Raw genomic sequence first — 14,852 nt, 5'->3', positions numbered from 1 at the left:
TCATAAACAATGCTGCAGTGAGTATCTCATTCATATATATATATTCATATATATACTCATATATATATTTGCATTTGTCTTATTAATTTATTTGGTTAAATTCCTTGAGATGGTGAGTTAGAAGTTGGCAGTTTGGGGGAAAGTTCTGCTGCTTACTGCCAAGTTGTCCTCCAGAGACTGTATCAATTTCTTTTCCCCCGAGTAGGGTCTGAGCAGGCTCATTTTCCCCAGCCCCCCACGCTGCACTGATGACTCCTAATGTGCCCCCATGAGAGTGATGAGAGGGGAGAGAATTTCAGGCAGAAAGAAGCTCGTGGCCCAGCCCAAAGATGTGAGAAGTTTCTGCACATCTACAGGACCAAAGGACTGCAGAATGGGAGGGATGTAGAGGCAACGAGGAAAGTGGAATGAGAACAGGCTAGAGGTGTAGGCAGGAGTCAGCTCATGAAAGGCTAAGGACGGCGGACCTTCTGCCAAAGCCAACAGGAAGCCATTCAAGGGTTTTGAGCAGGGTGGCAATGTGATGAGATCTGCATTTTACAAAGATCACCCTGACACTGGGTTGGAGAGGATACCCCTGGAAGCAGGTATCAGAGAGTCCCCGTCACCCGGGGCAGGGGCTGGGGAGGAGTCACAGGTGCCTGCCAGCCCAATGAGGGCTCCAGGGATGTGCGGTTGTCAGAAGGAGTGTCTTTGCCCAAAGCTCCAGGTTATGTTAAAATCAAGAGAACTCAGATTTTGTTGAAAAGCTAAAGTCGGAAGTGTGAGTGGTCTCGAGCCAAAAAGACAGCCTAGAGCAGATATCAAATGCTAGTGTGTGAAGCCAGGGTTCAGAGGGCCTGGGAGAGGGAAGCAGGGAGCAACAGGGTCACATAAACAGGAAGACAGTCTGGGGGAATCCCTAGATCAAGACATAAGCGGCAGCCAGGGTTAATCTAGGGGTTTACCCTTGACTGTCATTTATATGCTTATAGGACCATGGTGTATGGGAGGACCAGCCACTTTTAAAGGGACAGGGAATAGTCTGGAGGCTGTGACAAGTTTTCAAGCCCGTCCCCCTGCTGCTCCTCTCACCAGCAGCCTTGTGATTCATCTCTTTGCCTCCTGTCCTATTTCCCTCTGTTCCATACTCCACATTGCTGCCAGACAGAGCTTTCTAAAACATAGATATCTTAGTCTGTTCTGGCTACTGTAACAAAGCATCGTAGATTGGGTGGCTTATAAACAACAGAAAGTTATTTCTCATAGTTCTGGAGGCTAGAAGTTCAGGATCAAGGTGCCAGCATGGTTGGGTTCTAGTGATGGCCCTCTTCTGGGTTGCAGATGGCCGTCTTCTCATGTTATGGCAGAAGGGGCAAGGGAGCTCTCCAGGGTCTCTTTTATAAGGGCACTAATTTCGTTTGTGAGGATTCCACCCTCATGACCTAATCACCTCTCTAAGGCCCGACCTCCAAGTACCAGCACGTTGCAGATTAGGTTTCAAAATATGGGTTGGGGAGTGGGGACATAAACATTTGGACTATAGCAGCACTGTTACCCACCCTCCCCAGTACCTGACAACCTGCTCTGATTCTCTATAGCCTCCAGTAGGAGAAACTTCACTGCCTATAGGAGACACACCTTAGCAAGGTGTGGTACAGAGCTGTTCACCAATTGGCACTCACCCAGTTTTCCAGCCTGGTCTCCACTGCACACTCTGCTTAAGGGGCTTCAGTCTAGTAATGGAAATAAATGTTCAATCGTGTTCAGAAAATTGCGATATGAGAGTGCAGAGTAAAGAGCCTCTAGACCAGACTAGACTGTTCTTTGTTCGCATGCAAACTCCCCACTCCCAAGCCATGTCAGACATCATTCATCGATCATTGCACTCCTTCCTCTGAGGTCAGATAGGGGCACCACATCCTTTTCAAAAGAGCACACCATGTAGTCACTTCCAATTAACTGAAGTTGGCTCAAAGGTTTAGAGCAGATATCAGAGAGGAGGACCTAAAAGGTGATTGGGATTTCAGAGATAGAGAATGGAGAGAAAGAGATTTTCAGGCTCAAGGAAAAGCACACATAAAGGCACAGAGTTGCATTGCATCTACTCTAGCCCACTGGAGCCTGTAAATGTTCCCTCTGACACAAAACAGACCACTTTCGCAGCCAGGTCTCTGTTTCAGGACCTTCTGTACAACCAGGCCAGGCCTAATGAGATTTCTTTCTCAAAAGCTCTTAGCCTGAGCAACCAACCCTGTGGGTCCTTTTTCTCGTCTCTAACAATTTCTTTCTGGATCTTCCCCTGCCAGGAAGTATCTGTTAGCTGGGCATCCAGGGTAAAAACATTATGCTGTTCCAGGAAATTTAGGAACTAATTTGGCAAATAGGTGGTGAGTACCTGCCGCATGCCAGGCTCTGCACTATTTCTGCACGTGCAAAACAGTAACAGCAACAACTTCATCTTAATTAGAACTAGTATTTGCTTATTTATATCACTCTGTAACAAGATGATGACAAGTTCGAAAGAATAAGGACCATAGGAAGTATAAATAAAATAGAAAATTAAGCTCTGGGGAGGGATGTGCATCCTCACCACCTAGCACGGGGACCGGCACACAGGAGACACTCCATTGGTGTAACTGACCTTCAGGTTTGGCTCTGAGCTTCCTAGAAGCCAAGGTGAAAAAGGATTTACATGGTCACATAGTTTTACGTAGTTCACGTGATGCATACCAGTTACTTGTGAGGAAGTAAATCTTTTCCTAGCGTCAAGTACTAAAAGAAAGTTCTTGGGTGAGATTTAGTAAAGAAGGGCTGACACAGCATTTGGTTCTCTTTTTCAGAGATCACAAAAGATGAATGCAATGGGACCTGCCACACCAGTGCCAAGTACGTCCCCTTTAGCCTCCTTTGGAGGCGATGCAAGGGGTTTTTTTTGGTATTTTTTTAAACATCTTTACTGGAGTATAATTGCTTTACAATGGTGTGTTAGTTTCTGCTGTATAACAAAGTGAATCAGCTATTTGCATACATATATCCCCATATCCCCTCCCTCTTACGTCTCCCTCCCACCCTCCCTATCCCACCCCTCTAGGTGGTCACAAAGCACGGAGCTGATCTCCCTGTGCTATGCAGCTGCTTCCCACTAGCTGTCTTACATTTGGTAGTGTATATTTGTCAATGCCACTCTCTCACTTCATCCCAGCTTACCCTTCCCCCTCCCCATGTCCTCAAGTCCATTCTCTACGTCTGTGTCTTTATTCCTGTCCTGCCCCTAGGTTCATCAGAACAGTCAGAAAGAGAAAATGCAAGGGGCTTTTTTTCCTAGTAGCACGTGTCCACCCAGGCCTTATCTTTAGGGAAATAGTTTCCTGAGACTATTTCTGAGGATTTATGATTAATTTAAGTACGAAACTAAAAATGAGGCCACCATCAGCTTGCAGGTCCAGCCTTTTGAACATGCTGCCACCTGAGTTACCTGACATGCTGGCAGAGTGCCAGTTGTTACCCCCATTCAAGCCACAGGGGCTCTTCCACAGAAGCAGAAGGAGGCCGGTGGGCCTCAATTTCATCAAACCTTACTTGCAATTCACAGCCAAGCCTTCCTTCTTTATAATGGAACTTCATACTCCTAACTCCCAGAGGGGTTTAATGGGTTAATTAATTAAGAGCCCAGTAGCTGGAGTTAGACCTGAGTTCAAATCAGCGTCTGTCATTTCCATTGACTGTGTGACCTTGAGTCACTTATTTAATGCCTCTAAGCCTTGGTTTTCTCATCTGTAAAATGGGAATAATGATAATACCTACCTGTTAGGGCTATTGGATATTGTGTAGGTTACATAAAATAACGTGTGAAGCATAGCTCCCAGCACATAGGATGCTCTCTAAAGATGGGCAGCTACCCTCCTTATCCTTGGGCCGATGCCTACATAGACACACTCTGTAGTTTGCCTGATAAATGACTCCAGTTTTAGCTGCTTGTGGCAGGGCCATGCTAGGGATGGACTCTCCACCCAAGCCTTGGGCGGGGACCTCGGAGTGCCTCATGGGGGTAAGAGTTGGGATGCTAGGGATGAAGGGGTATTGTGAGTCCCATGGTGGGGTGCTGTGTGTTTTTCTGCGAACACCGCTTGCCCTTTCTTGTTGCAGCTGCCTTCTCAGTCCGGATGGCACCGCCTCATGCAGGTGCGCAGCAGGGTTCCAAGGGAACGGGACGGTCTGCACAGGCAAGTCAAGAAGGAATTTGCTGGGAGGAGAATAGCATGAGCTGTTGAGAGATCTGTGTTCCTGCAGACTCAGTGGGCAGCTGCTGCCAACCATTGATGGTGAACTGGACGTAACAGGGCAGCTGATCGTGCCCGGGGAGCAGGACACCTGTTCACGGATAGGGCGTGTTGGTTTTGGAATGTGTGGGGCAACCGCCCCTGTTCTTTTCTCCCAGCCTTGGCCACAATTGGAATCATCTGGAGAGCTTTAGAAACCACTGATGTGGCTGACCTAGGCTGTGGCCTGTGTGGGGCGACTCCGGAGTGGGATAGAAAGAGGCTTGAGGGCTTCCCTGGTGGCGCAGTGGTTGAGAGTCCACCTGCTGATGCAGGGGACACGGGTTCGTGCCCCGGGCAGTGAAAATCCCACATGCCGCGGAGCGGCTGGGCCCGTGAGCCATGGCCTCTGAGCCTGCGCATCCGGAGCCTGTGCTCTGCAATGGGAGAGGCCACAGCGGTGAAAGGCCCGCGTACCACAAAAAAAAAAAAAAGAAAGAGGCTTGAGCCCTGGTTCTTCCCCCCAATCCCCACATGGCCTTGGGTGGGCCTCTAAACTACCCTGGGCCCCCTTAGCTCATTTGTAAAGTAAACGTAAAACTCTCTCCCCTCGCAGAGTAGTTTGGGGATGAAATGACCTCTCCACGTACAACAACAGAATGAGGCAGCTGTTAAAAACAGCCCCAGCGTTACACTCCCTGTGTTCGAATCTATGTTCTTATAGTTCGTGTCACCTTGGGCAAGTTGCTTGACTGCTCTTTGCATCATTTTGTCATCTGTAAGTTGTAGCTCATAAGAGAATCTCCCTCACTGGATTGTTGGATGATAACCTGAATTAAATAATACCTGTGAAGTGCTTAGAACATCCCTGGCACAGAGCACTCGATAAATGTGAGCTAATACTCTCATGGTGCCCAACACGTATTTGGTGCTAGAAAAATGGAAACACTTAGCACTGTGTCCAGGCGGGCTTCAGTGCAGACTGTGGTGGAGCCAGACAGTGACCGCACCAATTTGCTTTCTAGACCATCCGACCCTGGGGATCGTCCCCGATGTACCCTGCAGTAGGATGTGTACAGCACGCCAGTGAAAACAGCTGGAAAGGCAAATAACTGTAATGTTTCTCTTGCCCCCTGCTTTGGGGAAAAATAACAAAAGCAGAGGACACAATATAACAACCAACATTTCCGTAACATTTTCGTATACATTATCCAAACCTGTAAGTAAACCTATATAGGTGGATCCCAAAGTTCTTATTAATTGAGTGATTCGTCCAAAGTCACACGGTGAATGAAGGCCAAGCCAAGACTCAAACACACATCTTGGGTCTCCAAATGTATCTAGGTCTTTGATCCACTTTGCATTAATTTTTGTATATATTGTGAGGTCCAAATTCATTCTTTGCCATATGGATATCTAGTTGTCTCAGTAGCATTTGTTGAAAAAATTATTCTTTCCCCCATTGAAATAACATCTTGGCATCTTTGTGGAAAATCAATTGACCATAGATGTATGGGTTTATTTTTGGACTCTTAAATTCAATTCCATATAGATCCTTATGCCAGTTCCACACTGTCTTTATCACTGAAGCTTTGTAGTAAATTTTGAAATTAGGGAGCGTGAGTCCTCCAACCTTGTCCTTCTTTTTCGAGATTGTTTTGACTATTCTGGGACCTTTGAATTTACAGATGAGTTTTAGGATAATCTTGTCAATTTATGCAAAGGAGTCGGCCAGGATTTTGACAGAGATTGCATTGAATCTGTAGATCAGATTTGGGGAGTAGTGCCTTCTTAACAATATTAATTCTTCCCATCAATGAACATGGAATGTCTTTCCATTATTTAGGTCATCTTTTATTCCTTGCAACAATGTTTGTAGTTTTCAGAGTGTTTTACAGTTTGTTAAATGGAGTCCATCTTCTAATGCTATTGTAAGTGGAATTGTTTTCTCCATTTCATTTTCAGTTTGCTCATTGCTACTGTACAGAAATACAGTTGATTTTTTTCCTACTGTTCCTGTGTCCTACCCAGGATCATTTATTAGTTCTAATTGTTTTTAGTGGATTCCTCGGGATTTTCCATAACAAGATCATGGCATCTGCAAATAGAAATGGTTTTACTTCTTTTCCAATCCGGATGTCTCTTCTTTCTTTCTTGCCTAATTGCCCTGGCCAGAACCTTCAGTACAGTATTGAACAGAAGTGGCAAAAGCAGACCTTGTCTTATTCCTGATCATGGGAGAAAGCATTTGGTCTTTCATCATTAAGCATGATTTTAGTGGTGGGTTTTTCATCAATGAAAAATGTCCTTTATCAGGTTAAGGAAGTTCCCTTCTATTCCTAGTCTGTTGAGTGTTTTTATCATTAATGGTATCGAATTTTGGCAAATGTTTTTGCTCATTCTGAGATGATCATGTGTTTGTCTTTAATTCCACTGATGTGCTACATTCCATTAATTGATTTTGGGATGTTAAACCATCTTGTATTCCTGCATAAGTCCCACTTGGTTGTGGTGTATAATCCTATTTACATATTGCTGAATTTGATTTGCAAGTATTTTCTTGAGGTTTTTGTATCTATATTCATAAAGGATATCAGTCTGTAGTTTTCTTTTCTAGTGATGGCTTTGTCTGGTATCAGTAATCAGTCGGTATCAGTAATACTGGTCTGAGAATGAATTGAGAAGTCTTCCCTCCTCCTTCAGTCTTTAGAAGAGTATGTGAAAATTTGGCATTTATTAAACGTTTGGTAGAATTCACCAATGACATCTGGTGCTTTGCATTCTTTTGAGCTATCCATATTTAATCCAGTGCCTACCGTTTTGGAGTATTTTCCATTTCTCAATGATTCAAGTAAAAACGCATCAATTTCCCCCCCGCCCTGCCCTGCTCTGTGTCATCTTTCTCTTCTATAGCAATCAACGCCTGCGAGATCAGCAATGGAGGTTGTTCTGGCAGGGCCGTCTGTAAAAGAACCACCCCAGGAAGCCGGGTGTGTGCGTGCAAGGCAGGCTATACTGGCGATGGCATCGTGTGCATAGGTAGGTACCATCCCTCACCCGCGATTTCCAGCTGCCTTTAATTTTGACCACTCGGTCCAGGTGCTGTCTGATTTCTCCACTGTACATTGACTTGTTTCCCCTTTGCTGCTCATAAGCAATCGTCTAGGAAACGCTTAACGCCAAGCACGTATCCTGCTCCGCACCAAAATGTCCTCCTAAATTTAGCACCTACTGACGATTCTTCTCTGAACCAATTATACTGTGATGGTGACAAGTGGTATTTTTTTTTTTTAATTCCTACATCTCTTCATTCATAGCACATTAAATGGCACTCTGAAATTTTATTATTTTGAGTCCTTGGCTGCAAACACTCAGTCAATAGAGGGACAGAGTCAAGCCCACAGACATGCCTCTGAGGAGCTGGTTTTGAGAAACCACAGCTGGTACCCTCCCTGTTGGGTTACTTCTGCCTCAGGCTGTCAGAAAACCGAATCACGCCTTGACACGTGCTCCCCTTGGTCAGTTAGCCATTCTGGCTGGTCCCTCAAGGCATTTTTTTTACTTAAAAAATGAGGCTTGGGCTTCCCTGGTGGCGCAGTGGTTGAGAGTCCGCCTGCCGATGCAGGGGACACACGGGTTCGTGCCCCGGTCCGGGAAGATCCCACATGCCGCGGAGCGGCTGGGCCCGTGAGCCATGGCCGCTGAGCCTGCGCGTCCAGAGCCTGTGCTCCGCAACGGGAGAGGCCACAACAGTGAGAGGCCCGCGTACCACAAAAAAAAAAAAAAATGAGGCTTGACTCTCATGCCAGGTGTTGCTTTTTGTTTTAAAGAGATCAACCCGTGCTTGGAGAACCATGGTGGCTGTCACCAGCACGCAGAGTGCACGCAAACAGGACCCAACCAGGTGAGCTGTGTCTCCGCGGGGGCCTACGTTTTCCTAGGAGCAAATTCCTGGGTAGTTAGACCCAGGCCTGAGGGACAGGGGCTGAGGACAGACCTCTAGGGAGCAGCAGCATGAAATAAATACATTAGAGGAGGTTCTGGAAGAATACTCCAGGAGGCCATTCTTTGGGAAGCAGGAGAAAAGGGGAGAGGGGCAGGGGACAAAGGGTGCACAGGGAGAAGGGCCTTCCCTGGAGTGGGAAGAAGTGGCATTTGCAAACACCACATGGTTCCAGGAGCACCTAGAAGGTCTCCAGCAATGCTCTCCTTTCTTTCAGCTTTCTGATGCCCAGAATCTTACCATTTTTCTCTGTCTTGAGGCTCTGAAACGCATGTGCCACAGCAGAAGATAACGGTGTTAAGGCCTCTGTCAGCCACGTATTCCCCAACACTGTGCCCCTTGCGGCGCCTTCCGCGGGAGCAGGTTTGGGGACGTGGGGAAATGTGAGGGCTCCAGCACAAAGGAGGGGAGAGGTCGAGGGGTGAGAAGACTCAGGCGGGGAAGCTGGAGGCTCGGGGACCCAGGCTGTGCCTCCCTCAGTCCATGTCATGTTGTGAACGAGCAGGAAATTGCATACGTCAGAAACTGGATGATGACCAGAGCTGACAGCCAGCAGAACCTCTCTGTGAAATGACCCATTTCCCCTTCCTCCTGGACAGGCCGCCTGTAACTGTTTGTCAAAATACACTGGAGATGGGAAGGTCTGCACGCTCATCAACATCTGCTTAACCGTGAGTACGGCGCCCCCCCCACCCCGGGTCTGGCCTGCGGTGCCCCCTTCTCCGCGTCTAGGGGCGGGGCATTGAGGTGGGCCCCGTCAGAGCTGCCTCTGGGCCATTTCTCCCTCGTGTCCCAGTTGCAGTGTTGGAGAAACTCCAGTCTCTGCCTCCATCTTCAAGTGGCTTCCCCTCTGTGTCTGTGTCTCCTCTTCTAGTGAGGACGCTTGTGGTCTTAAGACCCCCTGGTTAATCTAGGACGATCTCATCTCGAGATCCTCCACTGCATCTGCAAAGACTCCTTTTCTAAACAAGGGTCACATTCACAGATACCAGGGCTTAGGACGTGGACATAGCTTTGCAGGGGGCCACAATTCAACCCACCGCAGAGCAGGAAGAACAGCGGTCTCTGCCCCAGCTCACAGAGCGAGCGCCTGGCACAGCCAGAACTTGAGCGCACGTCTGTCTGACTCAGAGGCCACACCCTTGACCACTTCTCGTGGTGCGTGGTGCTTGTTCCTCCCGCGAGGCACTGATCCCCCACGGGGGCCCGGTTCATACACCTTCCTTCCTCGTTCATATCACTGCCCACCTGAGAGCCTCCTGCTGTGGGCGTGAGTACAGCACAGACAGCCTGTAATTAAAGCCCTTCCTCTCCAGTCAAGGTCCCTACTGTCCCCCCTGCTGGTCTGTTTCATACTGACTGCCTTCCAGCTGATGACTTTTCCCTTTGCTATGATGGATTAGAGTTCAGCCTAAAGCTGAGAAGTATCCAACGTGCTTGATGCCTTTCTAGTTAACCCCCAGGTGTTGAGAAACTTCCCGTTTGGCAGCTCTGGGCTGACTATTCAGGGCTGGAGATCTGCTGGGATGGGCTGCCATCTTGAGATATGGGCATACCTCAGAGATATCGCGGGTTCGGTTCCAGACCACCAAAATAAAATGAATGTCGCAATAAAGCAAGTCACAAAAATGTTTGGTTTCCCAATACATATAAAAGTTACATTTACACTATACTGAAGTCTATTAAGTGTGCAATGACATTATGTCTAAAAGACCAATGTATGTAAACCAACTACAGTTAAAAACAAAAGACATTAGGAGTTAAAATAAATAGACAAGGTACATACCTTCATTTTAAAATATTTCATTGCTAAAACTTGCTAACCATCATCTGACATCGCCACAAACCTCCAATTTGTAAAAACCACATTATCTGCGAAGTGCAGTAACAGAAGGTGTGCCTGTGTAAGGCTGCAGGAGTGGGATGGCCCTTATAACTGTAGAGAGTTGGAAGGCAAGTTCAGGAAAAGGGCAAATAAGGCAAGCCGGTCAGTTACAGAGTGAGACAACAAGTAAATTTCAATACAGAATCGCTGAGTGAACATTGGCAGAGCCGGCAAACTAACTGGTCTCATTCCTATCCCCCATTCCTTGGAAATTCTACCAGAAAAATGGCGGCTGTAGTGAATTTGCTCTCTGCAATCACACCGGAGAAGACGAAAGGACTTGTACTTGCAAACCTAACTACATTGGGGATGGGTTTACCTGCCGTGGCAACATCCATCAGGTAACACGAGGCATGTTTCCATAAAGTAAACTCCACCTTCCTCCCCGTGCGAAGAATCCAGGGAGCTAAGGAGGGTGCAAGAGTTTTGTTACATATAAAACTATAAAATACAAAAGACTATTTTCATATAAATGGACAATGAAAAGAAATTTTATCTCGCAGTGGGAATTCAGTGATTCAGATCCACAGTTCTAGGGTCAGAAACACCTGGGTTTGAATTCAGCTCTGCCAGTTAGTAATGTGGCTTTGGGCAGATTATATCACCTCTTTGTGTATCCATTTTCTAAAGTGTAAAAGAAAATAACAATGGTACCAGCCCCAGCAGGTTGTTACAAGATTTCAGTGAGATAATGTGTGTAGTGGGCACAGAGCACACAGAACCTCAAAGGCATCGCCGTGATGTGGATTGTTGTTGGAGTGTGTGTCTGTGAACACCCTCGGGCGGAGAGGGTGAAGCCTTGTGACACTTGCAAAGTTCTACCTATTACAACGTGAACATCCTGTTATTTGGTTTAAAGAGGGACTAGAGCATTCTGGCTGATCAAATATTCTTGTTGATAAAGAAACTAAATCTGCCATAAACCTATAACTGAGTTTTTTAATACTGAATTTTTAAAAATGAGTCGTTCTGAACATCAACTGTGAGCCTATAGATGAGGCAGATTTCCAGTTGAAATGATGGTAGATACTCTCAATCTTAGAGAATTTGTCCTCCAGTGACATTCTGGTATATAATTCACAGATGTTAAGTGAACCTTCCTTGTCTTTGTTTCCAGGAGCTTCCCAAGAACCCCCAAACATCCCAGTATTACTTCCAGTTGCTGGTAAGAATGTGTGTGTGTCTGTCTAACTAGAAGAGTTGGGTCTCAAGCCAGATATGGGATAAATCTGTAACCTCCAGAGTAGGTGAGACGAGAATAAATCCGGGAAACTGCATTTCTGGAATAGGCTCTGTGTTGGTCCTTTGTGAACTTCTCAGGCCCCAGGTGGGCAGCATAAAAGAGTGGAATAAATGTTGTGTGCCCACTGCACACGTGAGAATGTAGTTTATAAAAAAAACCTGCCATCATACCTGTGGAGACAAGAAGCGTTACTGGGGCAATTGGCTAATTCTCCCGGTGAAAGTATTAAGTTAGATCTTTCTGCACCTCTTACATCAGAATACATTCCAGATATATTGAAGAATAAAGGATAAAAATCTAGAAGAATAAAATCATAAAACCTAGAAGAAAATATAAGTAACCGTAGGGTCTTAGCATTGGCAAGAAGACAGTTCGAACAGTAAGTCATCTTATTGTTTATATTTGCATTGTTATCCCAAACAGAAAACATTTAGTATGTGGAAAAGACACTGGAAAAAAGTATCTGGAAATAACAGAGATCCTTCTAGGTGGTGGGATTATGGGTATTTTCTTCTTTATACTGTATTTTCAAATCTTTAATACAGTCAGCATATGTTATTTTTATACCCAGATAAAAATAAACATTAATTCAACGTCTAAGAATCTGAGTAACTCTGAATCTAAGACTAAATGAAACATGGGTCTCCCTATCCAGTTTTCTCTCCCCTCTGCCATCATGTACTCTCTGCTAGTTGTTTGAGCCCCTGCCTGTACTTATGTTAAGTACATGGCATGTGGCCCCCACCTTCCTTCCTACAGGAGCATTCTGTACGAGACCTGGTTGGTCCTGGCCCCTTCACTGTTCTGGCACCTTTGTCTGCAGCCTTTGATGAGGAACCCCAGGTAAGCATGAAGCTAGAGACAGGTGAAAGAGTTTTGAGATTGGAACACAGTCTCTGGGCATCACCCTGGAGACAACACTGAAGACATTTCTGGACAGTAGATCTAGGATCGGCTGGAGCTGACCAGTAATGGAAGGGGCTGCCTCTCAGTGTAGGGACCCCTCTCAGGGGAAGCATTCAAGTGGATTTGGGGTAACCACTGGCCAGAGACTTTCTAAAGGACATTCCTGAATAGGGTAGGAGGTTAGAAAAGACCAACAATTCATAAATAATTCAAAGCTCCCAGAGACCACCACACCCCCCCTGAAAAAAAAAAAGGAATGAAAAGAAATGCTATATTAATGGGATATAAATAGGTTCTTTTCTTGCAGGACTTATCAGAGCCTTTACTGTTTAACATTCACTTGGACTCTTCATGCTGGATTACCTATTAATATACAATAATGTAGCAAACATTTATTGATTGTGCCAGACATTGTTTCTAGTACCTGTCATAGATTAACTCATGACAGTCTTCATGACAACACAGTAAGCTGAATGCTATTATCATCCCCGTTTAACAGTTGAGGACGTTGAGAGAAGTAACTTTCCCCAGGTCACATGACGAGCAAAATGTGGAGCAAGGACTCAGACATGACTCTAGAACCTGCGTTCCTGACCACCACCCACACTGCTTCTCTATGCATATATTTTGGACACCAGTGAAGCAGGGACACAGAAATAGTTTTTAAACAAAATTTGACATTTGATTTTTTTTAAGCACCCAAAGAGTTATCATGAAACGATGATAACCTCGTGGGCTTTATCATCACACTGACTTTATGGTTAATATTGTTTGTAGTTTGATTTACGAATGATGAAGCACGGTGGGCTTCTCCATACTAACGGTGTAAATCTGGCCCAGGCATCTCTGCAGCAGGGGGCTGTACTATGTAGTATTACCCGGCATTTTTTCACAAGAGCACTTGTTTTTCAAGTAGCATCTCACGGGACTTGGGGTCCTTGGCACATGTGTTGTGAAATGCTGGACCAGAGGGACTCCAAGTTCCCTTTTACTCTGAGATTCTACAATGGAAGCAGGAAAGGAACTAGGGCTGCCTTCTCCCTCTTGCCTGAATAACCTCTACCGTAACCCTGACTACAAGCCAACCCCGACTGCCGACTTCCTAGGGTCTGGGTGGGGACAGAGGTATGGGGGAGAGTCTGGAGGAGAGGACAGCAAAAGGGAAAGTTGGAGCAGAAGGCTTCTGACTCTGGCTGGAACCCTCTGATCTATGGCAGATTAAGGACTGGGACAAACAGGGCCTGATGCCCCAGGTTCTTCGTTATCATGTGATCGCCTGCCACCAGCTGCTTCTGGAAAACCTGAAATTGACCCCCAATGCTACTTCCCTCCAAGGGGAGTCAATTGTCATCTCCGTCTCTCAGGTAAGAGAGGCCACCTCTGCAAGGTGCCCATTTTCCTTGGGCCCTCTCTCTTTCCTCTTCCTTAGAGTAGTAAGAGGGATACTAACAGTAGCAACTAACGCATGTGGAGTGATTGCTATATGCCAGGTACTACCCTAAGTATCTTATGTGTATAACTGATTTCATCCTCAAAATAATCCCACCATGTAGGGGATTTCCCGTCATGAAAACACTACTATTTTCCCCAATTTACAAATTAGGAAACTGAGCTTAGAGAGGTTAAGCAACTTTTCCAAGGTCACACAGCAAGTAAATATTAGAGCTGGAATTGAAACTCAGAGGCAAGGCAGCCTCAGGTGGTCAAGAGAACTGCTTTTGGCAGCACTGGTCAGAAGCCGGAGAGGGATGAAAGCTTTTGTTCAAAGCATTTGACCATGCTGATCCCTTCCCTCCACAAAGAGAAACGAATGGTGGCTGTGGAATCCATTACAAAGGGAAAAATGTGTGTAGTGGCGTCAGCAGGGGGGCTGGTGGTGTAGAGAACACATGTGAAAGAGAAGCCAGTTGTGATCTGCTTTTTATTTCATATTTGAGAATCACAGTGAAGTGACTGTTTTGGTTGATTATTTGCTATTAACTTCTCCAGGTGAAAATTACATTCTTGTCTCAGTTTTTTTTTTTTATATATAATCATGATAAAAAATGTGCTCAAGTAATTTGTATCTTCAGATTTTTCCCACGGCTCTACGTAAGTATTCACTTTCACGATGATGTAACATGTTCGTGAAACGTTTTGAAAAAAGTGATTTTGTGTCTATTTCTCCTCGTGCTCATTTCCTTTTTTTTTTCTTTTTTGATTGATTTCAGGACACAGTGTTGATAAATAATAAAGCTAAGATCATATCCAGTGACATCATCAGTACCAACGGAATCATCCACATCATAGACAAACTGCTATCTCCCCACAACTTGCTTGTCACCCCTAAAGATGCCTCTGGAAGGATTCTGGTGGGTGAACTCATTGTCAGGCTCTCAGCCTCAGTTCTGATTACCTCAGTTCTGATTTTGAGGCATTGTTTCAAGACGTTTTAATTTTGCTGCTTCAATCTCAAGCTACTATTAAAAACCTCATAAATACCATTCTTAGTAAGAAGTAAATAGGCAAAAGTCTATTTTAAATCATTGAATGGATCTTGTAAGTTTTTCTTTAGCGTCCACAAGGGCAGGTGGT

The 14,852-nt window shown here is 45.5% G+C and overlaps 1 protein-coding gene across 1 annotated transcript in view; it reads left to right on the top strand.

The window, feature by feature from the left end:
• STAB2 (stabilin 2) overlaps positions 1-14,852 on the top strand; it is a 152,346-nt gene that overhangs the window by 101,384 nt on the left and 36,110 nt on the right. Inside the window, exons 40-49 of the mRNA XM_024732138.1 lie at positions 2,823-2,868; positions 4,129-4,205; positions 7,155-7,280; positions 8,072-8,145; positions 8,844-8,915; positions 10,351-10,470; positions 11,247-11,294; positions 12,132-12,215; positions 13,496-13,642; positions 14,489-14,629. Coding sequence (XP_024587906.1) covers positions 2,823-2,868; positions 4,129-4,205; positions 7,155-7,280; positions 8,072-8,145; positions 8,844-8,915; positions 10,351-10,470; positions 11,247-11,294; positions 12,132-12,215; positions 13,496-13,642; positions 14,489-14,629 — 935 coding nt within the window. The remainder of the gene's footprint in view (positions 1-2,822; positions 2,869-4,128; positions 4,206-7,154; positions 7,281-8,071; positions 8,146-8,843; positions 8,916-10,350; positions 10,471-11,246; positions 11,295-12,131; positions 12,216-13,495; positions 13,643-14,488; positions 14,630-14,852) is intronic.

The sequence above is a fragment of the Neophocaena asiaeorientalis genome, unplaced genomic scaffold (genome assembly GCF_003031525.2).
Source record: "Neophocaena asiaeorientalis asiaeorientalis breed wild unplaced genomic scaffold, Neophocaena_asiaeorientalis_V1.1 scaffold418, whole genome shotgun sequence".
NCBI lineage: Eukaryota > Metazoa > Chordata > Mammalia > Artiodactyla > Phocoenidae > Neophocaena > Neophocaena asiaeorientalis.
This window is presented reverse-complemented; position numbering and strand designations above follow the sequence as displayed.